This window comes from Ochotona princeps, chromosome 19 (assembly GCF_030435755.1).
Source record: "Ochotona princeps isolate mOchPri1 chromosome 19, mOchPri1.hap1, whole genome shotgun sequence".
In the NCBI taxonomy this organism is placed as follows: Eukaryota; Metazoa; Chordata; class Mammalia; order Lagomorpha; family Ochotonidae; genus Ochotona; species Ochotona princeps.
In genome coordinates, this window is record NC_080850.1 from 2,942,126 (window position 1) to 2,963,977 (window position 21,852).

A 21,852-nucleotide genomic window follows, 5' to 3' on the forward strand; every position below is an offset into this window, starting at 1 on the left:
GAGCACGGACAGACACCAGTCGTGTTCAAGGTGACTGTGCGGGCAAGCATCTCGTACCTCGGGGCACTGAGGGGAACGCGCGCGCTGAGTCGAAGACTCCCCCGAGGCAGAGCCACGCACGGCAAGTGCACGAAAGCCACACGACCTAGCAGCAAAGGCCACGGCCGCGCGGGGTCAGACGGCGACACAGCCTCTCCCAGCCCCCTCCAGGCGCAGGTGCCGGGATATCCAACACCGACCCCGGCCGGAGTCCCCAGCGACGTCCAACCCCGAGGCTGCGGGGTCGGGGCCCCAGTGCGCCCTGCCGCGCGCGCGGGCCGAGGGAGCGCTCCGACGCCGTCCTGCGCCGTCCTGCTGCCGCCCTCCCGTGGCCATCGCGAGCCGACCTCCCGGCCGTCCCGGGCCCCCTCCCTCGGCCGCGGTGACATCACCGCATTCCCCGCTCCCGGCTCCTCCCGCCGCCGCGCCAGCAGCCGCAGTGAGAGGCGCGCTGGGCCCGGTGGTGGCGGAGAGGAAGTGGCCGAGCCGCCGCCGCGCCGACCCGTCCGCGCCGAGGCCGGTCCCGCGGCGGCTCGGGTGACAGCGCCAGGCACGGTCGCAGCAGACAGCGGCGAAGATGGCTGATGATTTCGGCTTCTTCTCGTCGTCCGAGAGCGGGGCTGCCGAGGAGGACCCGGCGGCTGCCTTCCTGGCCCAGCAGGAGAGCGAGATCGCGGGCATAGAGAATGACGAGGGCTTCTCCGCACCTGCCGCCGGCCTGGGGGCCTCGGCACCGCCGGCGCCCGCGAGTGGCGGTGAGTCAGCGCCCCGGCCTAGGGGTGCCGGGGGCTCGGGACCGGCACACCGAGGGGATAGGGCGGGCCTAGGGAGCCTGCCGCGGAGTGGAGTGGGCCTGCGTGGGCAGCGAGCGGGCCCTGCGGGAAGTGGGCAGGAATGTTCTTGGAGATTCCCCAGGTAGGACTCAGGACTGGGGCAGCAGCTGAGCGCTTCTCCGCCACGGGCCTGTGAGTCTAGTGGCTGTCGGTCTCCGACTGGCTTGGCATTTCACCTCCCAGGCCAGCTCCTGCCACCAGGCCCTGGCTCTGGTATTCAATGCCAGTCCAGTGCCCCCCTCTCCGGGCCTTCTACTGGCCATGCTCCCCCGGTGAGAGGTGCAGATGTGGGCAAAACTCGGGCACCTTGTGGTTCTCCCGCATAGCCCTCCTCCCACGGCTGGAAAAGCCGGGGACAGCAAGGACTCCTTGGACTCTCCAGGCCACCCTGCAGGCAGGCACTTGGACTGGACATGTTAGTCACCGTGGAGTAATTTCACAGGCAGCATGGAGCCCGTTTCCCAGCCAGCAAAACTGAGGTTCACTGAAATAATTAGCTACTACCAGGTCGAGGATTTCAATCTGTTTGTGTCGAACTCCAAGGGCCTCTGCAGCTGACCGCGCTGGCCTGGATGTACCTGGCACTGTACACCCCAAATTCCCGATGTGTGTGTGCTGTGGGGGAGGGGGAGGCTCCCTCCACCTACTCATGTCCTTCAGGAATCAGTAGCTGGTGACTTAATACTTTCCCAAAGGTGGTCCAGGGCTGCTAGAATCAGTTTCAGCCCTCTGGGTTTCGGATCTGGACCCTGTGGCTTCTTGTTTACTAAGGATGTCCTGGCTTGAGAAAAGAAAAAAAAAAAAATCTCAAATTACTGTGTAAGAGAGATTTCATCCTTGTGGGTCTGTCCCAAACGTAGCTGATTTGGCTCCTGCTGCCACGCAGGAGGACTTTACGGGAAGTGCTGCCGTGGTGTTGATATACGTGTATGTACAAGTGTTCTTCAAAAAGTTTGTTGTAAAATGGAATGGAAAGATTTGTTTGTTTTAGGTGCAAAAATTTTGAAGCTTACCCATCGTATTGTCATTTGCATTTTCCACCAACTTTTTGAGGACTCCCCATATGTATGGATTTTGATTTTTTTTTCTTGCAAAAATTCCATGTTTCTACCCACATGTTGTAGTACTTTCGTGTATGGTCTTTGCAGAGCTCTTCACAGTTTGCTGAGCACCTGGTGCCAACCAGGCTCCTCCCCTTCCCCCTTAACCCCGGGATCTAGAACAAGACAGTTCCTGTGACCCAGGAATTAGAAACAACTCCTACGCCTTGAGATACGAAACGTAACGTATAAGAAGCTGAAAGTCCTGGGAGCCTGCCTGTGCTGGCACAGCCACACAGCCAGGAGTGGCAGCTCTGTCCATGAGCCTGGACCTCCTGCTTTCTCTTTAAGACATTATTGATTTGAAAAGCAGGATTACAGAAGGAGAGAAAGACGGAGAGCTCTTTCATCTGTTGGTTCACTCTGAATAGCTGGAGCTTGGCCAGGCCAGGAGGTTCATCTGGGTTTCCCCTATGGGAGCAGGGCCCAAGGAGTGGGGGGGGGGGGGCATCTTCCACTGCCTTCCCAGGCACATTAGTAAGGGAGCTGGATGGAAGTGGAGCAGCCAGGATTGGCACCCAGAAAGGATGCCTGAGCCACAGGGAACAGCTTTGCCTGCTAAGCCACCGGCCTGGTCCCTGAGGTCCATGGTTTTTCAAATGCTGTAGCAGCCTCCTTGGGAGATGGCGCGATATCCCAGGCAGGAATTTTCTTCCCTGACCTAGCCAGAACTGGAGCTCTCCTAAGGCAGCAGCTACCAGCACCTCAGATGTTTCTAGGAGGTACCTGCCCAAGTTCATGTGCTCAGCCCAGGCAGGCCCCATTGGGAGGGGCGGTTGTCTGAGAGAGAAGGGCAGGTGGGATTCAGACAGCCAAAGGTAGGGGAGAGCTGAGCAAGTTGTGGCCTTGTAGGGGACACAGAGTGGCTCCAGGCCCAAGGTGACAGGGAGCTGCTGGGGACACAGTCCCCCAGGGTCTCCCTTGAGGCTGCACTGGCTCCACCACCCTCCTTAGTGGTGCCGGCTGTGAGGGTGGCAGGATGGTGCTGCAGGTGGTGGCTCAGTGGGCAGCTTCAGCAAGGGGAGGAGCCGATGTGGCTCCTCTTAGCCTGGGCAGCTGAACAGGCAAGAAGAGGCCAGCAGCCTGGGTGGGGCAGGGAAGGGCCTGGGCCTCCTGGGAGCTAGGCGGAAGCTGAGTCCAGACAGCAGTGGCCGCCTTCCCTTAGCCCATGGTGTTTAGCCCATGGGGGGTTGCGTGTCTGTGCCAACTGCTCAGACGTTGGGCTTCCAGGAGACCCCAAGGACAGAGGTGTTTCTGAGCAGGCCTTGCCAGGCTATATCTGTGGCTTGCCTGGAAATGGAAACACTGTGTTTCCATTCATCCGCTTGGGGAGGTCCCAAGAGGTTTACACTTTCACACTTTTTTTTTTTTTTTTTTTTTTTTTTTTTTTGCTGAGCACACCATGTCTGGCCAGGACATGCTAATCATTTCTGGGCAAGCTCGTTTTCCCTGCTGGGCCTGGATAAGCTTGCAGGAATGTTCTGGTCCTTCTCTGTCCTTGTTCCAAAATGGGTCAGGCATCTGGGAGAAACAACACACCCAGGGGCTTATCCCCAGGACGCGTACCTGCCGCTCTCTGGTTCTGCGGGTCTCCGAATGTGGACATTCAAGTATAGACACGGCAGTAGACTGGTCACATAGCCCTGCGGGAACTCACTCTAGTAACGCTGTGTGTGAGTGTCGGGGGGGGGGGGTCCCCACAAGGCCAACACCTTGTCTCTGGAGCAACAAGACACCAGAGCAGACTGGGGTAGAGTTTTACCCCCAGGCAAGGCTGAGCTTGGAGCAGCACCTGAGATGGGAGTGGTCAGGGCGGAGTGGCTGGTGCACCTGGGCCCAGAAGGCCAAGTGCACAGACCAGCACCATGGTGAGTGGATCCTGATAGGAGCAAAGTCTGGGGGAGAAGTAATCGCTTTGCAGAGGATACCACTGAAATGCCACCCTGACTTAGGGACCAGGCCACTTTGCGGAACAAGTGCTGTCTGCGTGCGTGGGCTGACAGCTGGTCTTATGGGTCAGCATCAGTCCCTGCTCCACTGGGAAAATAAAGTCCGTTTTAGTTGATATCCACCAGGAAGGGAGTCTATGCCCGAGATGAAGTCTCCCTACCTTCTGTTGACAGGCAGCAAAACCCTGTTGCTGCGGCTCGTAACCCTCTCTGGCTGGGAATGGGATAGTGGTCCATTGGTGATCGTGGAGGAGAGGGGAGGGTTGGGCTGTAGCTAGGAGACATTGCAGTTTCTGCCAGACCTTACAGGTATGAGTGGGCCAAAAGAGAGATTCTGTTTTGTCAAGTCTAGAGCTGTGGTTACCATGTACATGTCCACAGGCACTAAAGTGGATGCAAAGCCTGCTAAGGGAGTGCCTGGACCCTGGTGGGTGGGGAGGAGGGGCAGGCAGGTAATGACGTACCCTGCTGCACGAGGCCTCCTGTACCACCTTTAGGGGACCTCCCTGCCCTGCCGGCCGGCTCAGTACCCAGGGAAGACGCCTTGGGAACCAGTCCGCAAAGAATGAACGAGTCCCGCCAAGCATGCTTTAGGGAGGGAAGCGGGAAGCAAGGCATGGGGCAGGGCAGGGTGGGGACTGTAGGTAATAGAGAGGGCTGAGTTTGGGGAAGAAGGAAGAGGGAATATAGGGTTTGCGGGAGGGACTGGTGGAAGTGAGTCAGGCCAAGTGGGCCGGGCCAGAGGCTGCGGAGCCTTAGGTTCCGCCCTCCAGCCTGGGCACACTCACCTGGCAGTTCTTTGAGTTCCTGATATGTACCTGGCACAGTTCTGCCTGTGCTGAGCCTCCCTGTGGATGAAACCAACTTCGTCTCCTCTCGGAGGGCCCGTTCAGGTGGGGAAGACAGATAACCAGCCAGTGCCCAAGGAAACAGATGAGGCTGTAGCAGGTGCGGCCAAGAGAGGACCACTAGAGGAGAACATTAGCTGGGGTGTGGACTGATGGGGTCAGGGTGGGGAAACCTCCAACAAAGCCAGGTTTGGGCAGAGGCTGGAGCGAGTAAGAGAGCATGGGTACCTGGTAGGTCTCCAAGGCAGGACCAGCCTGGAGACCGGAGTGGTCCCGTGCAGTGGGCTTCTTTTTGCTGTGTTTTTGCTATGCTTTTAATCAAAGAGTCACAAAGGCAAGTGTACGTTGGGCAAAATGTTAACCCTGATCTGAAAGAGGTTGAATTAGGTGAAGGAAGAGGAGTTGAATGGGTTTGTTTACTCCCTGAGTGACCACAATAGCCAGAGCTGAGCTAATCCAAAGCCAGGAGCTAGGACCTTCCTCTGAGTTTCCCAACTGGGAGCAGGGACCCAAGGACTTGAACCATCCTCTGTTGCTCTCTCCCAGGCCATTGGCGGGGAGCTGAATTGGAAATGGAGCAGCCAGGACTCAAACCGGTGTTCATATGGGATGCCAGTGCGCAGGCAGAGAATTAACCTGTAAGCCACTGCATCGGCCTCTCATGTTCATAATGATTTCGTTGTTCCACAAGTGGTTATTGAGTTCTTGGCGCATCACAGGTGCCATGGTGGATGGACAGAACTGGTGGAGCCGGGGCAGGGACTGGGCAGCAGGGAGAGTGGAGGGCAACTTGGAGAGTCACTATCGCAGCTGAAGTCGCAGGTGTCAAGAAAGGGGAGCAGGAGGAGTCAGTGTTACAGGTAGAAGAAAATAGTGATGGGAGGGGCACAAAGAGGAAAGTAGGGCAGTTGCTGTGTGTGTGTGTGGGGGGGGCTGATTCCTGTTCTTCCAGGTGGAGCAGTCGCTCCAAGGTGGCCCTGGGGCAGGTGGAGGCGTAAGGTCGCCTCTCATTCTGACCCCTGCCCTAAGCCTGCGCCCCAGCCACAGGCTCTACGGAGAATTCAGCCATTCCCAGGTGCAGCCCTGTGAGGCCAGCTGATTTCCAGAGGTGAAGAGCTGTCACCGCGGGGGTGGGTGGGGAGGATCTTGGGCAGTCAGGTCCCCACTCTGAGCCTCAGCTTGAGAAGGCATATAATGGGTTCATACCAACTTCCTCCTGGGGCTGCGATGAAAAATTCAAGGGTGCTAAGGGTTGCGAGAGGCATGTGGACAGTGAAGGGCTGGGCTCAAATTCGTGCACCCAGGATGTCTGTTGGGGGAAGGGGCAACAGATGGGTGCAAAAGGGAAGGACAAATGGCGCTCTTCAAAAAGTTGGTGGAAAATGTGTTTCTGGAAAAACACCTCCTGGAGAACAAACTTGGTGGCAGCCAAACAAACTTTATCTTTTCATGCCCTTTTCCGCGATCTTTTTGAAATTCCTTTGTACAGAGGCTGGGCTGCAGCCATCCCATGTTTGCGTCAAACTGAACAATTCATAACACTGTCTCCTTGTTCTCCTAGCTGGTCCTGAGGACATGGGGGCCACAGTCAATGGCGATGTGTTTCAGGTAAGTAAGAACTGTGGCGGAGCCCTGGAGGGGACTGAGCCTGTGTCCTCACCAGTAAGAGGAGCGGTTCCGCTGTGTCTGATGCATCGAGATGGGGACTGGGTGAGGGCTTTAGCAACTTTTCTTGTCCTGGAGGAGGCAGCAGAGAGGGAGAAGGATCACCAGGAATGTAGGGGGATGGGGAGCGGCTTCACATTGCCCAGGTCTTGTCCAGCTTTCTGAGGCAGAGATGAAGTGGCCCACAGTAGGCTGGAATGTGAGGAAGGACAGCACCCTGTCTGAGCATGCTCCATGGAGAGCGAACTGAACAGCCATCTCCAGCAGGTGCGAGCTCTTTAACCGGGCAGGCCCTGTGGTCCAGAGGTTGTATTTCTGAGAATGCTCATTAAGGAAGAAATTGGACAAGGCCACCCAGATTGCCTGCAGCATTGTTTTCAATAGAAGACAAGTAGAAGCGCCCTAAGTGTTCCACTTCCCTGAACTGGGTAGCTGGAATAGAAATCATGGTTACAGGGCCCGGCGGCGTGGCCTAGCGGCTAAAGTCCTCGCCTTGGAAGCCCCGGGATCCCATATGGGCGCCGGTTCTAATCCCGGCAGCTCCGCTTCCCATCCAGCTCCCTGCTTGTGGCCTGGGAAAGCAGTTGAGGACGGCCCAATGCATTGGGACACTGCACCCGCGTGGGAGACCCGGAAGAGGTTCCAGGTTCCCGGCATCGGATCGGCGCGCATCGGCCCGTTGCGGCTCACTTGGGGAGTGAATCATCGGACGGAGGATCTTCCTCTCTGTCTCTCCTCCTCTCTGTATATCTGTCTGTAATAAAATGAATAAATCTTTAAAAAAAAAAAAAAAAAAAAAAAAAAAAAAAGAAATCATGGTTACAAAGGGCGGCCGGAGCTTCTGGCATGGCCGTGCAGGATGCCCACCACACGGTAAGTGGGAAAGCAGCTTGTGGAATAATGTGCACAGTATGGTTGTGTTTTTCATTTTAAAAATAGGTTCACACATCTGAGTGTGTACCAGCTGCTGACAATGGTGAGCCTAGACAGTGTAGGAGGTGGTGGGGGTGGGACTAGGCAAAGGATTGTCACTGGATGAAAAAAATATTCCTTTTGTGTCAAAGAGCTACTTATTTCTTTGTGTGGCTTTTTTTTTTAAAGGCTTATTTTTATTGGAAAGGTAGATTTTTTTTTTCTTTTTACGGAGAACAGGAGAAACAGAAAGGAAGATCTTCTGTCCACTGATTCACTCCCCTTCTTCCGGGTCTCCCACACAGGTGCAGGGTCCCAAGGCTTTGGGCCATCCATCACTGCTTTCCCAAGCCATAAATAAGGAGCTGGATTGGAAAAAAATTTGTTGGGACATGAACTAGTGCCAATATGGGATGTTGGTGCTAGGAGGTGGAGGATGAGCCAGTTGAGTCATTGCACCAACCCCTGTTTGTGCAGTTTAAAAAAAATTATTTTAACAAAAAATAAATAAATCTTAAAAAAAAGAAAAGAAAAAAAGGGCCCAGCGGCATGACCGAGTGGCTAAAGTCCTCACCTTGAACGCGCCAGGATCTCATATGGGCGCCAGTTCTAATCCCGGCAGCTCCACTTCCCATCCAGCTCCCTGCTTGTGGCCTGGGAAAGCAGTCGACTACGGCCCAATGCATTGGGATCCTGCACCTGTGTGGGAGACCTGGAAGAGGTTCCTGATTCCCGGCTTCGGATTGACGCAGCACTGGCTGTTGCGGTCACCTGGGGTGTGAATCATCGGACGGAAGATCTTCCTCTCTGTCTCTCCTCCTCTCTATATAACTGACTTTGTAATAAAAAATAAATAAATTTTTTTTAAGATTTATTCATTTTTTATTACAGCCAGATATACACAGAGGAGGGACTCCCGCTGGTTCAGGTCTTGCCTGCTGTGCCCGGCTCTTGCCTGGGTCGGGCAGGGCCACCCCTGGATGAGTAATGAACCTTGGTCCCTGTGGATGTGGGATGGGGCATGAGCCTCCTGCCTCCTGCATCCCCCTGGGGAGAACAAACAATGCCTGATTATGTAAGCTGGATGGGTTGGTACTTTATGTAGGGAAATTGACCAATTCCTGGTACTGGAAAATTACTCAACCGTCAGCAAGCTGGAAAAGCCTGTCTCCAGGACTTTGGCCGCTTCCTGTCTAGCTGAGCCTGACAGCCTTAAAGAAGGAGTGTTTGCTCCTGGGCTGAGTCTGAAACTCGTTGCCTGCCAGACCTGTCAGGCCTTGGGCCCTGGGGATCCCAACATGGTCCTGAAGCTGCAGGGATACCTGGGCCACAGAAGCACCTAGAACATTCTAGGCAGGCGGCTCCTGCCAAGCCCCAGGGCATGTGGGCCTGTTACCCTGGGTGATTAGCCCCCTGCCTTCCCCCTCATCCCAACCCTGCAGTCCTGCCTGGCATCTGGAGCATCTGAGAAAATCTGGGCTTCTTCTCAACGTTGGAATTTTTAAAAAAAGATTTATTTATTTTTTAAAGATGTATTTATTTTTATTGCAAAGACAGATATACAGTGAGGAGAGGAGAGACAGAGAGGAAGAGATCTTCCATCGATGATTCACTCCCCAAGTGGCTGCGCCAATCCGAAGCCAGGAGCCAGGAGCTCTTACAGGTCTCCCATGTGGGTACAGGGTCCCACGGCTTTGGGTCGTCGTCCACTGCTTTCCCAGACCACAAGCAGGGAGCTGGATGGGAAGCAGGGCTGCCGGGATTAGAACTGGCGCCCATATGGGATCCCAATTTATTTATTTTTATTTGAAAGAAAAAGTTATGAGGTTGGTATGATGTCTCAACTTCATAATTCCTCACCTGCAAGCACCTTCTCTCTGTAAATCTGCCTTTCCAATAAAAATAAAGTTTCGGCCCGGCATGATAGCCTAGTAGCTAAAGTCCTTGCTTTGCATGCTTGGATCCCATATGGGCACCGGTTCTAATCCCGGCAGCTCTGCTTCCCGTCCAGCTCTCTGCTTGTGGCCTGGGAAAGCAGTAGAGGACAGCAGAACCTTGGGACCCTGCACCCATGTGGGAAGCCTGGAAGAAGCTCCTGGCTCCTGGCTTCAGACCAGTTCAGCTCCAACCATCACAGCCACTTGGGAGAGAGGGCCCAGCATGGTAGTCTAGTAGCTAAAGTCCTTGCCTTGCATGCTTGGATCCCATATGGGTGCTGGTTCATATCTTTGCTGCTCCGCTTCCCATCCAGCTCCCTGCTTGTGGCTTGGGAAAACAGTAGAGGACAACCCTATGCCTTGGGTCCCTGTACCCACATGGGATATCCAGAGGAAGCTCCTGGCTCCTGGCTTCGGATTGGCACAGCTCTGACTGTTGTGACTACTTGGTTAGTGACCCAGCAGATTGAGGATCTTTCTGTCTCTCCTTTACTCTGTAAACCTGACTTTCCAATAAATAAATAAATAAATAAATAAATAAATAAATAAATAAATAAATAAAAGAGAGTTGCTGAGAGAGAAGGAAAGACAGGCCACAGAGAAGTCTCTGTTGGTTCACTCCCCAAATGGTGGGAGCCAGGCCAGACCGAAGCCAGGAGCTTTTTCCAGGCCACCGCGTGGATGCAGGGGCTCAACTGCTTGGCCCATCCTCCACTGCTTTTCCGGACCATTTTCCATGCAGCAGGGAGCTGGATCAGAAGTGGAGCAGCTGCCCAAATGGGATGCTGGTGGTTCAGGCTGAGACTTAGCGAGCTATGCCATGTACTGGCCCCTCAACATTAGCAGTTCTTACTCGTCACTGTGATTTACAGCCCCAGCCACGCTATTTGTACATCAGTTCCTACTGATGCCCCTTCCATGTGGGGAGGGCTCCCTCAGGAGCTTGGCGGCGAAGCCCCTGCTTAGCTCCCTGCTCTGTTCCTGGGTCCCTTGATCCCTGCTACGCTTGGAGCCTCCCCCCCACCTACTGCAGCTGCGGCTGGGTGTGGGTGGAAAGCCTGGCAGGCTCTCTCAGGACTGAGTAAAGCAGGCTCTGCCCTGTGCTTGCACGGGGGTGGAGAGGTGGGGTAGGAGAGGAGCAGCCTTGGCATCAGGCTCTGAAGGCTTTCCAGGGCCTGGGCGGGGCGTCCATGGACTACTGCGTCTGTCTTTCCTTCCTGCCTTGTTCTTCATCTTTCTCCCACTCTTCCTCTCCTCCCCCTCCCCACCGATTTATTTGTTTATTTGACAAGCAGAGTTACAGAGAGAGAGAGATTTATTTGCTGATTCACTCTCCAAAGGGTCACAGTGGCCTGGGCTAGGCTGAAGCAGGAAGCTAGGGGCTGTGTTTGCGTTTGCTGCCATAGGGAAGCACTCGGGCCGTCCTCTCCTCCTTTCCCAGGCACATCAGCAGGGAGCTGGATTGAATATGGGGCAGCCAGGACTTGAAACTGGCATCCACGTGGGATGCCAGCATTGCAGGTGGCAGCTCAACCTGGAGTGCCGTTCCACCAGCCCCAATATTGTACTTTCTACTCTTTACTGCAGCATGCAGGCCACTGCGGGATGTGTGTGTGTGTCCGCTTACACACCTGATCATCCCAGGGAAGCCCATGTAGTCTAGGCCCTCTTGGCACTGCCAGGGGCAGGCACAGAAGCCTGCCGGACTTTCTCCTCTCCCTCGTTATGCCCCACACAGCTTCCCTCTCTGCCTTCCCCTGCCATGCTCCCATCATCCCCTTTGAGCCACTTAAAGGGATCAACAGTTCAGCTCGGTTTAGCCTTAGCCGCTCAGCCCCAAAGACGGATAGGCCTTGTCCTCTCGGAGTTGGCACACGCACAGCCGGCTTAGCCCATGATCGCATGGTAGTCCCTGGCAGAGGGGCCCCTCAGGACAGGAGTGCCAGGAAGAGCTGTGGCTGTGGCATCCTGCCTCCCGGTACCACCCACTCCTAATCCCTTCCCTCTTGGGAGGGTGGTCTGGGACCTTCCCTCTGCTCCCACAGGACTGGGATCACAGATCACCCTGGTGCTGCTACCAGGACGGGTGGGTCCAGGGGGAGGGAGCTGAGCATTGAGCAGCCAAGGGAAGGCGAGCCAGGAAATCCACCCCTGTGCCTGGCCTTCTCCGCCCAATTCTGGGCCACAAGGTGTTCCTACCTGCAACTGATACCGTTCTCATTTCTCAGGTCAGAAACCCATCGAGGGCCTCGTGCTGTGTCTGGTGCTCACCCTGCGTTTTTCTTATCCTCTGTCATCAGTCGCTCAGCCATGGTTCTCACTGTGCTCAGGGCGGCGGAGTGGCTGTGCTCCAGGAGGCTACTTCCGGTGAAGGGCAGAGGCCCTGGAAGGTGGCCAGGGTGGAAGGGTTTAGTGGTCAGCACAGCAGTTAGAGTTGATGGTCTGAGCTCCTCCCGCGTGTCTTGCATCACTCAAGAGCTTTACAAAGGGAGTTACTACCTTTAATCCCTGACACCACGTGGGGTAGCTTCTGCCATTCTATTTTTTTTTTTTAAGATTTAATCTTATTTGAAATATTTTTTTTTAAGATTTATTTATTTTATTACAAAGTCAGATATACAGAGAGGAGAGACAGAGAGGAAGATCTTCCGTCCGATGTTTCACTCCCCAAGTGAGCCGCAACGGGCTGGTGCTGTGCCGATCCGAAGCCAGAAGCCAGAAACCCCCTCCAGGTCTCCCACGCGGGTGCAGTGTCCCAAGGCTTTGGGCCGTCCTCGACTGCTTTCCCAGGCCACAAGCAGGGAGCTGGATGGGAAGTGGAGCTGCCGGGACTAGAACCGGCGTTCATATGGGATCCTGGCGCGCCCAAGGCGAGGACCCTAGCCGCTAGGCCACGTCGCCGGACCCTTATTTGAAATATTTAACAGAGAGAAGGAGAGAGAGAGAGAGAGAGAGAGAGAGAGAGAGAGAGATTTTCCATCTGCTGGTTCATTCTTCAAATGGCCACAACTGCCAGAGTTGGACTGATCTGAAACCAGGAGCTTCTCCCAAGTCTCTCACGTGGGTGTAGGGGCCCAAGTTTGGGCCATGCTCCACTGCTCTTCCAGAACCACAGGCAGGGAGCTGGATTGGAAGTAGAGCAGCCAGGATTAGAACCAGTACCCAATGAGATGGTGGAGGATTAGCCTGATGAGCCAACACTCTGGCTGCAGTTTTGCCTGTTTAAAGGCTTGCTCAGGACTTGAATCCAAAAGTGGGTGCTTGGTGTATGTGTGGATTCAGGGAGAGGCTTCAGGAAGTGGTTTTAGAGTCTGCCCGGGGCAAAAAGTGAGTGGTCGTCGTTGTTGAGGGCACCGCATGTGCAGAGGCACGGAGAGCAGGACGCTCCATCTGGGGCTCACCCGCAGCTGGGACCTGCTGCCCATAGGCTTGTGGCAGTGCCAGGCTGGAGGGGCTGAAGCTGCCAGAGCTGGTGTCTTCAGGGTGGGTGGGAAGCCCTGTGTGTCTGTAGAGACAGGGCATTTAGGGCGCACGTGGTAGAAGGTGCAGGATCTGCACCCTGAGCCTGGGGTGGGGCCGCCAGAACTCCAGATGTTCAAGGCAGCTGCTCCAGGGGAGAGCGGCCCTGCGTCCAGGCTGCAGGGGAAGCCTGGCTGGAGACAGAAGGCCTGGGCTTCCTTTCCTGGGTCTCCCTAACCGGGCGGGGCTCTTGAACCTGTCACGCAACCACCCTGAGCCTTAGGCTTCTGCTTTGCAGACTGGAAATTGGAGGCCTTACCTGCTGGCCCCTCTGGACTGTTGGGAAAAGAAGTTTATAGTTCCCTGAATTTCTTGTTAACCTTGACCTAGCCACACTGTGGGTAAGAGGGAGACCGTGGCAAGAGGGGCACACACTGGAGGCCCCCGAATCCCTAGATACAGCTGTGACTTTGGTCGAGGCTGTTCCCACCCAGTAAATTCCATTTGAACCCTGGCTCTGCCACTTCCTAAGGTGGGTGACCTTTGCCCGTCAGGGCTAGAGTCCCACTCCCTGTAAACCGAGGATAATAAAAACCTGCCACATGGTGTTGTAAAGATCAAAGCTGACTGTTGAAGTGCTAGTTCTCTGGGGTTGTCTAAGTTTAGGGTAGGCTTTGTGGGGAGGGTGACCCCTTCCTCAGTGCCCCTGAATCACCTCGTTGCCTCTCAAAGCTGTGGCATCCGTGCACCCATTCAGAACCTCCCCAAAGGTACAGGCCCGCGTGCCCCACTGCGCATGCGGCCTCTTGACCAAATGCTCCTTGTCCTTCCACCGCTCTCCCTTGCCACCTGCTGTGCTCTGTGCCCAAGCCTGAATGATCATGCTGTCCCTTGTCCCTCGCTCACTCTGGCCTGTGCTGTGTCCCCAGCCGCAGTCTGTGCTTGGGAAGGATGCCCTCCACCAAGATCCCAGAGGATAGGCTGTTCTGCCCCTCCCCAAGCCTGCCATCTCTGACACCATTCAGTGAACATTCCTGAATGCCCCTGGGCTCCTGCCCCAGGCCCTCCTTGTCCAGACCCTGAGGAAAACGGGGTGAAGATTCCAGAGACCCTGCTGGACAGGCAGGAGCCCTGAGTTTTCATGCAGTTGCAACGGATGGCCCGAGGACATGCTTGGGCTTGTCCTGGTGTGATGTGCCATGGGCTGTGGCATTGTGTCCGGGAAGGGGGTGGCAGGTGATACACAGCAGGTGGCTGCTGGACAGAGGCAGCAGGGCCTGGATGGGGAGAAGAGAGGAAATGATTCCAACAGCCAATGCTGCTAGGTGGAATGTGAGCTGGGAGGGAAGAGGGGCTGGAGGTGGAGACTAGGAGAGCAGTGAACCTGGGAGGGAAGGAGAGAGTGAAGCTGGAGATGCCGTCAGAGCTGCATATAGGCCAGCAGGGAGCACGCCCTTCTGACCTGTTGTTGGCTCAAGGCGTAGCAGTTGGAATGGCAGGCAGGCAGGTGCATTTTATTGTTCTCTTCAGTTCGGACTTTTCTGATCTCTTGGTGGGTGGCTTTCCTGGAAGGGGGTCCTGAGATGCGGGTAGAACACTGCACTGGAACAAACCCCCACACACAGTCACTGTGGGGTCTCTATAGAGGGAGGGTCCTTGGAGGGAAGCCCAGGAGCCAGGCCTCAGGGCAGGACCTTTTCCAGATGGCAATGAGGTAGGCATAAGTCCTGCTCAACTCAACTTGTGAGAAGCTCCCAGGGGTCGTCTGGGGACGTCCTGCTGTGCAAGAAAGAGTGAGGGTGTATTCCAGTGTCTCACCCAAGGGCTGGGCCTAATCAGAGACTCTCTGCCCTGGACCCTCGCCCTTTCCTGGCTCCCCAGACTGTAGGGACGGAACCTAACGCTCCCTGTGTCCCTGCGACCCGGACACACCCCTTGGACAAACACTCTGGAGCTCCCCCTCTGAGCCAGCACCTGCTGCCTCTGCAGGTTTCCACTCAATCTGCTGTTGCTAATTAAATACCTGCTGTGAGCTAAGGACAGAGGACCTGGCAGCCATTGCCACCAGGAGCCCCTGGGCCAGTCTGGAAAACTCAGAATAGAAGCTGGGAAAGGCTGACCCGTTCAGCGAAGTGTGGAGAGGAAGGAGCCTGGCCCGTGCTTGGCCGCTGGGACACAGCCCCCGACTGGTGCCCCTGCAGCCCATGAGTGCAGCTGAATACGTCAGCAGACACGGCCCCGAGTGAGTGTGTAGGATGCGTGCAGACTGGAATGTGGGCTGTGCTGGTGCCAGAGCGGGTGTGCTGGAACCTAGGACCCTGACCTTTGGAAAGGAATGCTGGTTTGGGGGCGACCTATCCTAGCTGGACTGAGCCCACGGCCCCCTAGGCTTTGTGTCCCCATCTCTATAGAGCAGTGGGAGCCTGGGGCAGCCTACAAGCTGGAGGACTGGGTACTGGCTCTGCCACACTACTACTTTATCCCATCTCTCCTGGCCTCAGCTTTCTTTCTTTCTTTTTTTTTTTTAAGATTTATTTATTTTATTACAAAGTCAGATATACAGAGAGGAGGAGAGACAGAGAGGAAGATCCTCCGTCTGATGATTCACTCCCCAAGTGAGCCAAAACGGCCACTGCTGTGCTGATCCGAAGCCGGGAACCTGGAACCTCTTCCAGATCTCCCATGTGGGTGCAGGGTCCCAAGGCTTTGGGCCATCCTCAACTGCATTCCCAGGCCACAAGCAGGGAGCTGGATGGGAAGTGGAGCTGCCGGGATTAGAACCGGCGCCCATATGGGATCCCGGGGCGTTCAAGGAAAGAACCTCAACCATTACACTATTGTGCTGGGCCCAAGATTTATTTATTTATTTTTTTGAAATATTTATTTGTGGGTCCAGCGGCGTGGCCTAGCAGCTAAAGTCTTCGCCTTGAACACGCCCGGATCCCATATGGGCGCCGGTGGGAGGGAAAGGATAACTTGGTGGCCGGGCTGGACACGAGGCTCAGGCACAGAGAAGGCAAGCAGCTTGCCCACGATCACGCTGGGGCCAGAGTGTTGCTGGCAGAATAGCAAGTGCAAAGGTGAGGGACAGTGGGTCTGAGGCTTTTGAGGCTGTCCAGCTGTGTAGAGAAGCCCTTGAATGCCCGGGGTTGGCAGTGGGCTGTGCAGAGACGGAGGGCAGCTGTGCAGAGCTGGACACAGCTGTGTGTTTGTATCCTAGGAGGCTAATGGACCTGCTGATGGCTATGCTGCCATTGCCCAGGCTGACAGGCTGACCCAGGAGCCTGAGAGCATTCGCAAGTGGAGGGAGGAGCAGAAGAAACGGCTGCAAGAGCTGGGTGAGGAATGAGCTGGGGCGAGCTGGGGCGGGGTGGGGTGGGGTAGGCGTGGAGGGGAGGGGACTGCGTGGGGCCTCGGAGTGGGAGCTGGCAGAGTGTCAGGGTCCTGCGGATGCCTGCGAGGGGTGTAGGGAGCGGCAGCCGGGGCAGCTGGAAGACCTGCTACTCCTTCCCCCGCAGATGCCGCCTCCAAGGTGACGGAACAGGAGTGGCGGGAGAAGGCCAAGAAGGACCTGGAAGAGTGGAACCAGCGCCAGAGCGAACAAGTGGAGAAGAACAAGATCAACAACCGGTGAGGGGTCAGGGTGCAGCTGGGGACGTGAGCGGGGCTCAGGGACACCGGGGAACCATGGGGACGTCAGGGGAGCTCTCGACGCTTGAGGGAGACCCGAGGGGTGGTGGGGATGTGGCGAAGCTATGAGGGCAGGGATGGCTCGGGTCACATGAGGGCGGGCTGGGGGCATGAGGGGAGCCCTGGGATGTCTGTCCTGAGGGAGGGGGCATTTGGTGGCCAGAGCAGAGGGCGAGGAGAAGTCAACTCCCCAGGGCAGCTTCCCTTGGATGAGCCCTGCATGGGGACATGTGGGCCCCCAAGGAGCAGAAAAGGACCTGTCTACTGGGGGGCCCAGCAGCCAACAGTTATCCTTGTCTCTATGTCCTCAGCCCAGAGAAGAGGGAATTAGTGGCCGATGTAACTGGACACGCAGGGGATGGTCGGCAGGCACAATGGCTGCAGGGGCTGGAGTTCAATCCACACCCACTCTTGCTGGCTCTCTGACTACTTCCGTTTGTCTTGGCTTCCGTCTTGGGCACACACCTGTGCATTGGCAGGAAAGGGGGGACAGAGACAGCCTCCAGCAGTTCCAGGTTTCTGTTGGAAGGCCCCAGGGGACAACTGAACCTGGCTTCAGAGAACTCCTGCTCAGATCCTTGCACCTGACTCAGACCGGTAGCAGCTAGAGGACACGGGGGATGCTCCGACAGGCCACATGTGGGTGATAATCCCATTCCTTAGCTAAGAAATCAGTTCTGCCCAAGTCACAGTGGGGGCCGCCTGACCCTGCCTGAGGACAACAGGTGCCCTTCCTAGGGGAAGGGGTTTTGGGTGCTGTGAGCACCCTGGGGATACCCTCGGGCACACACTGCCAGTGAGGCTGGGTCCCTCTAGGAAGGGAAAGCCTCGCTCTAGGGGGCTGCCTCACTGTGTTCATGAAACCGCCACATGCATGACAGGTGTGCAGCTAGTTATGGGGGCACATAGGCCACCACGAGGCTCTGTGTGCGCTCACAGAGTTCAGAGGGGGAGAGCCAGGCATGGACAGCTGGCCTGGCATGCAGGAGGACCTTCTGTGGGGTGGCTACCAAGCAGAGGAAACCAGAACCCCTGGAGGCAGGATCTCAGGGTCTGGGGCCTTGGACTTTGCAATGTGCCTAGGAGTTCATCGGGGGCTACGGGCCGGTGTTCTAGACCTGGCAACAGCATGGCACCACGGACAGGATGTGGTGACTTGGGGGGCGGCAGGGACCCCTTTGGGAGGGCATTGGATGACAGGGTCTGATGGGGACTGGAGTAGGAGGCATCCACAGGATTAGGGCTGAGCTGTGGGAAAGCCATTGTGGTCACAGCAGACTGGGCTGGAGCTGTGCTTCCTAACACCTGTGCCTGCTGTCGGTACTAACGCTGTCTCTCTTTTTAACCCTCTGCCTGCCTGCCTGTCCCTGTGGGCCGTTCTTCTCTCTGACCTTCCCCTAACCTCTTCCTTCAAGGATCGCCGACAAAGCGTTCTACCAGCAGCCGGATGCTGACGTCATTGGCTATGTGTAGGTGCCACTGCAGCTCCTGGGTGGGGTGCAGCAGAGTGTGTGTGGACCACTGCCAAGGCCACCGCTGGTGACTGGCATGAGACTCTTCTTCAGTCACCCTGCTCATAGGGTATCCAGACCTGGGGCAATGATCAGCTCTGGGGCTGATGCGGGTACCCGATGCTGCCTTGGTGCCCACAGCCAGTTGACATTTTACTGAAGCACAACCTTGCAGGGTGGGGACGGTACCAAGGGGGCAGGGCAAAGGGCAAGCTGCAGCAGGTTGGCCACATGTGTGTTTGCCCGGGACTCGTGGCTCCTGACATGGCTGGGTGTGCCCTTGGCTGGCCCTGGTGCAGTCTGGGCCAAGCCTCTCCCCGCAGCACAGGGCAAGGGAGGCTCCCTCCTTCCGCCCACGGTGCCAGTATCGGCTCCACTAGCAGTAAGGCACACACAAGCCACCCTCACAAGTTGTTTCCTAGTCTGCAGTGTTGTTCCAGCTGCATACAGGAGAATTCTGGGGCTCTGGGAGACACCCCCATGCTAGGGCAACCGGGGTGGGTGCAGGGCTAGGCAGACCTTCTGCTGGGGCCCTCAAGTGGGGAGAGTGGAGGGAGAAGGGTGTCTGGGTGGGAGACAGGAAGCAAACCCAGCCCTGCAATGGTTCACTGTGGGGGCTGGGACGGATGGAGAGGTACAATGTGCCAGGCTAAGCTGGGGAGAGGGAACCTGCAGAGGTTTGGTGCTCCTGCGCAGTGTGAAGAAATAGCTCACACAGCATCCAAGAGAGCCTGTGGAGAGCAGGGGTGCTTGGACCCCTGGGTGCAGATCTTGTGCAAATGCAGCTTGTGATCTGGGGGACTGAGATGAGGCCCCCAAGGTTCCACATTCCAAGCTCCAGGGCAGGGCTGTGGGCCCCAGGAGTGTCTCCTGGGGCAGCTGTCCTCCCCAGCAGTCACACTGCCCCTCTGCCCCTCTGCTTGCTGCCTCGTTGGGTTCCCCGGAGGGTGAGACTGGGGCTGCAGTTCACGCTAGGGAAGGTTCACGCTGCGGCATGGCGAGGAAGAGGCCCCATCACCCAGTCCTGGGCTGTGGGAGACCACCTGGAGAGCTGCCAGCTGTCAGCCATACCTGGTCTTGCTTCCCACACTGGGGGTGACTTCAAGGAGCAAAGGGGCTTTCCAGAAATGCTTGTTGCCAAACATGGACCAGATCCAGCTTCCCTCACCTGCGAGTCTTCCATTGTCTTTTTCTGAATGACCTCTGTTTGCTTAACTGGGTCTGCCACACTATGTGCCCTCCCTGTCCCTCACTCAGTGGTTCCTGTGACTTCCTAGCCAAATCTGAGAGCAGTGCCCAGGCAGGTACTCCACAGGGGACGGTTGGTCATTCCAGGCTGGTGGGGTCGGGTGGTCACAGAGACGAGGAGGTGGATGCTGCACCTGCCACATGCGCTTCACTTTGGAGGTTCCCAGTGCACGTGGGCACACTCGAGCCTTGGCCAGACTTACCCTTAATCCTGTTGGCAGAGTTTCCCATTGAGGTGCTACTGTGGCTTCTTCCCAAGGGCCTTTGGGAATTCCTTAGATTGGGGCAATGATCGGGGAGTGAGTGCCCAGGCGGGAAAGACCTTCCTGAGGCAGTGAGGACTGTACCGGGAATCTAGTCCCAGGAAATGGCAAGTCCTGAGCAGGGGTGAGGGAGAAGGATTCCAGGAAGGAGGGACAGCAGGGCACAGGGCCGTGGAAGGGGACTTCAGGACAAGGTACAGCCTGGAGTAGGCGAGGAAAAAGCAGTTTCGGGCTCAGCAAGCACAGGGTTGGGGAGAAGAGTGGACAGCCATGACACCTCTGCCTTCTCTCCACCCGCAGGGCATCCGAGGAAGCTTTTGTGAAGGAATCCAAGGAAGAGACTCCAGGCACGGAGTGGGAGAAGGTGGCCCAGCTGTGCGATTTCAACCCCAAGAGCAGCAAGCAGTGCAAGGACGTGTCCCGCCTGCGTTCGGTGCTTATGTCCTTGAAGCAGACCCCGCTGTCCCGCTAGGTGCCTGCCGTCCGCATGGCCACGCAGCATGGGCTGGGCTCGGGCAGAGGGGCAGCAGCTGCTCCGGCCAGGAAGGAGGCGTTCTCCAGCGGCTGCCACACAGCCTATCCTGTCCCTCCCCATCTGCGGGGGGCACGGGCTGGGAAGGAAGCCCCTCACTCCTTGTGCCCCCCTCTCCCTCCTGGCCCCCCGGTCCAGTCCCTCACACCTCCTCTCGGTCTGCTCAGTTGTGACTGTCCCACCTGATGTATTTTTTTTTTCTTGGCTTAAAGGGTGTGTTGTTAACTCTTTTTACACTTATTTATTATCATCCTCATTTCTCTGGAAGCTGCAACTGGTGTCAGGGCTCGGTTTGTGCTTAGTACCGTCCCAGGTTCGTAGCCTTGAGAGGGGAGCCCCTAGCCAAAAGCTGGGAGCCCTCATCCCCCAGGAGACAAGCTCACTTCTCGGAGCACTATGTCTCCAGCCTTTCTAACAAGCTGGTAGTGGGGAGGGATTCTACTACTCATCAGATGGTCAAGGTCATAGAGCTTCCAGAGGTCAGGCAGTTTGCACGGAGAGCCAAGAGACAAGAGCAGTGGCCCAGACCCCCTTCCTCACAGTTGGCCATGACTCCCTGGATGTAGGGGTCCCACCGCTTGGCCTATTGTTGTCCCCTCCTCCAGCTGTGGATTGGGGATATATGACCAGTGACCCAAACCTTTGCCTTCTCCAGTGCAGGCTACAAACAGGACGTACAAGCCATCATGGTGACCCACTTGGTTTTGCAAAGAACTTGGAATGATTGCACACAACAGTTGTTTCTTAGTGTCATGTAGCAAAGCATCACAAACTCGCTGGCTCGGAACAACAGAAACGTATTGTCTCTCAGGTCAGGAGGCTACGATGGAGGTGTTTGCAGGGCCAGGCTTGCTCCCAGCTCTCGAGTAGCCCCAGGTGTCCCATGACCAATCCTGCGGGACTGGGAGTGCCGTCATAGCCTCATCTGACCTGCCTCCACGGAGAGTCCGTTTGCAAAGAAGGCCATGTTGTGAGGAACTAGGTGGAGCTTGGGACGTCCACATACATTTCCAGGTGACAGTACCATGGGCCTACTGTTCACAGGTGCCAGGTGCTCGCCACTCCAGAGCCGTTCCTCGTGTCCTCAGGCCAAGCGTCATCACAACGCCCTGTTTCACAGTTGTGATCTATGCTTGGCAGTTCAAGAGATCTCAGTGGGGGCAGAAACCCAGCCTACCACAGTCACGCACTCCCCGTCCCTCTTCAGAAATCACGCTTCGGGGAAGGGGGTGTCTTCTTTATGTTCTCTTTTGTCTTCATGTGCCTTCTGTCTGACACAGAGCGGAGAGCACAGGCCCCTCCCTCCCGTGGGACCTGCTGGGCCTCAGCAGAGGGGGGTCCCCAGGGGACTTTCCTAACAAATACTGCTACTATAAACCTAAAGAGCTAGAATCATGAGAAGATAAAACTGAGGATTATACATATAACATACTTACATATGATAATGTACATTGTTATATATATTATATGATGTGTATATAATATACTATACACATATATAGTTGGAAGGCAGAGTTAGAAGGAGAGAGACGGTGAGCAAGATTCCCCATTTACTGGTTACTCCCTAAATGACTGCAATACCAGGTTTGGGTCAGGCGGAGCCAGGAGCTTCATCCAGGTCTCCCAAGTGGGTGCAGGGGCCCAAGCACTTGGGCCATTCCCTGCTGCTTTCCCAGAAGTGGCGCAGCTGGGACTTGAACCAGCACCCATATGGGGTGGCTTAATCTGCAATGCCACAATGCCACCCTGAGAATCTATTGGTAATAAGTTTGGGAATTACTATCTTGCATGATTTCTACGGGGTCACTCCAATCTGAAGTCGGTGTCCTCCTCAAGTCAGAGACCTCAGACGCTCGGGATGAGCCG

General features: G+C 56.1%; 1 protein-coding gene across 1 annotated transcript; it reads left to right on the forward strand.

The window, feature by feature from the left end:
• Positions 1 to 412: 412 nt before the first annotated feature.
• CLTB (clathrin light chain B) lies at positions 413 to 20,255 on the forward strand. Its single transcript, XM_004587400.2, has 5 exons — positions 413 to 794; positions 6,331 to 6,377; positions 15,963 to 16,080; positions 16,261 to 16,372; positions 19,755 to 20,255. The coding sequence occupies exons 1-5, from the start codon at positions 617 to 619 to the stop codon at positions 19,924 to 19,926; spliced, it is 627 nt and encodes a 208-aa protein (XP_004587457.2). The 5' UTR covers positions 413 to 616; the 3' UTR covers positions 19,927 to 20,255.
• Positions 20,256 to 21,852: the final 1,597 nt, after the last annotated feature.

Bases quoted from the DNA above. Each gene is read 5' to 3' on its own strand.
- CLTB (XM_004587400.2), top strand. From the start codon at position 617: ATGGCTGATGATTTCGGCTTCTTCTCGTCGTCCGAGAGCGGGGCTGCC. The intron at 16,081-16,260 runs GTGAGGAATGAG...CTTCCCCCGCAG, and splicing joins GAAACGGCTGCAAGAGCTGG to ATGCCGCCTCCAAGGTGACG. The intron at 16,373-19,754 runs GTGAGGGGTCAG...CTCCACCCGCAG, and splicing joins AAGAACAAGATCAACAACCG to GGCATCCGAGGAAGCTTTTG.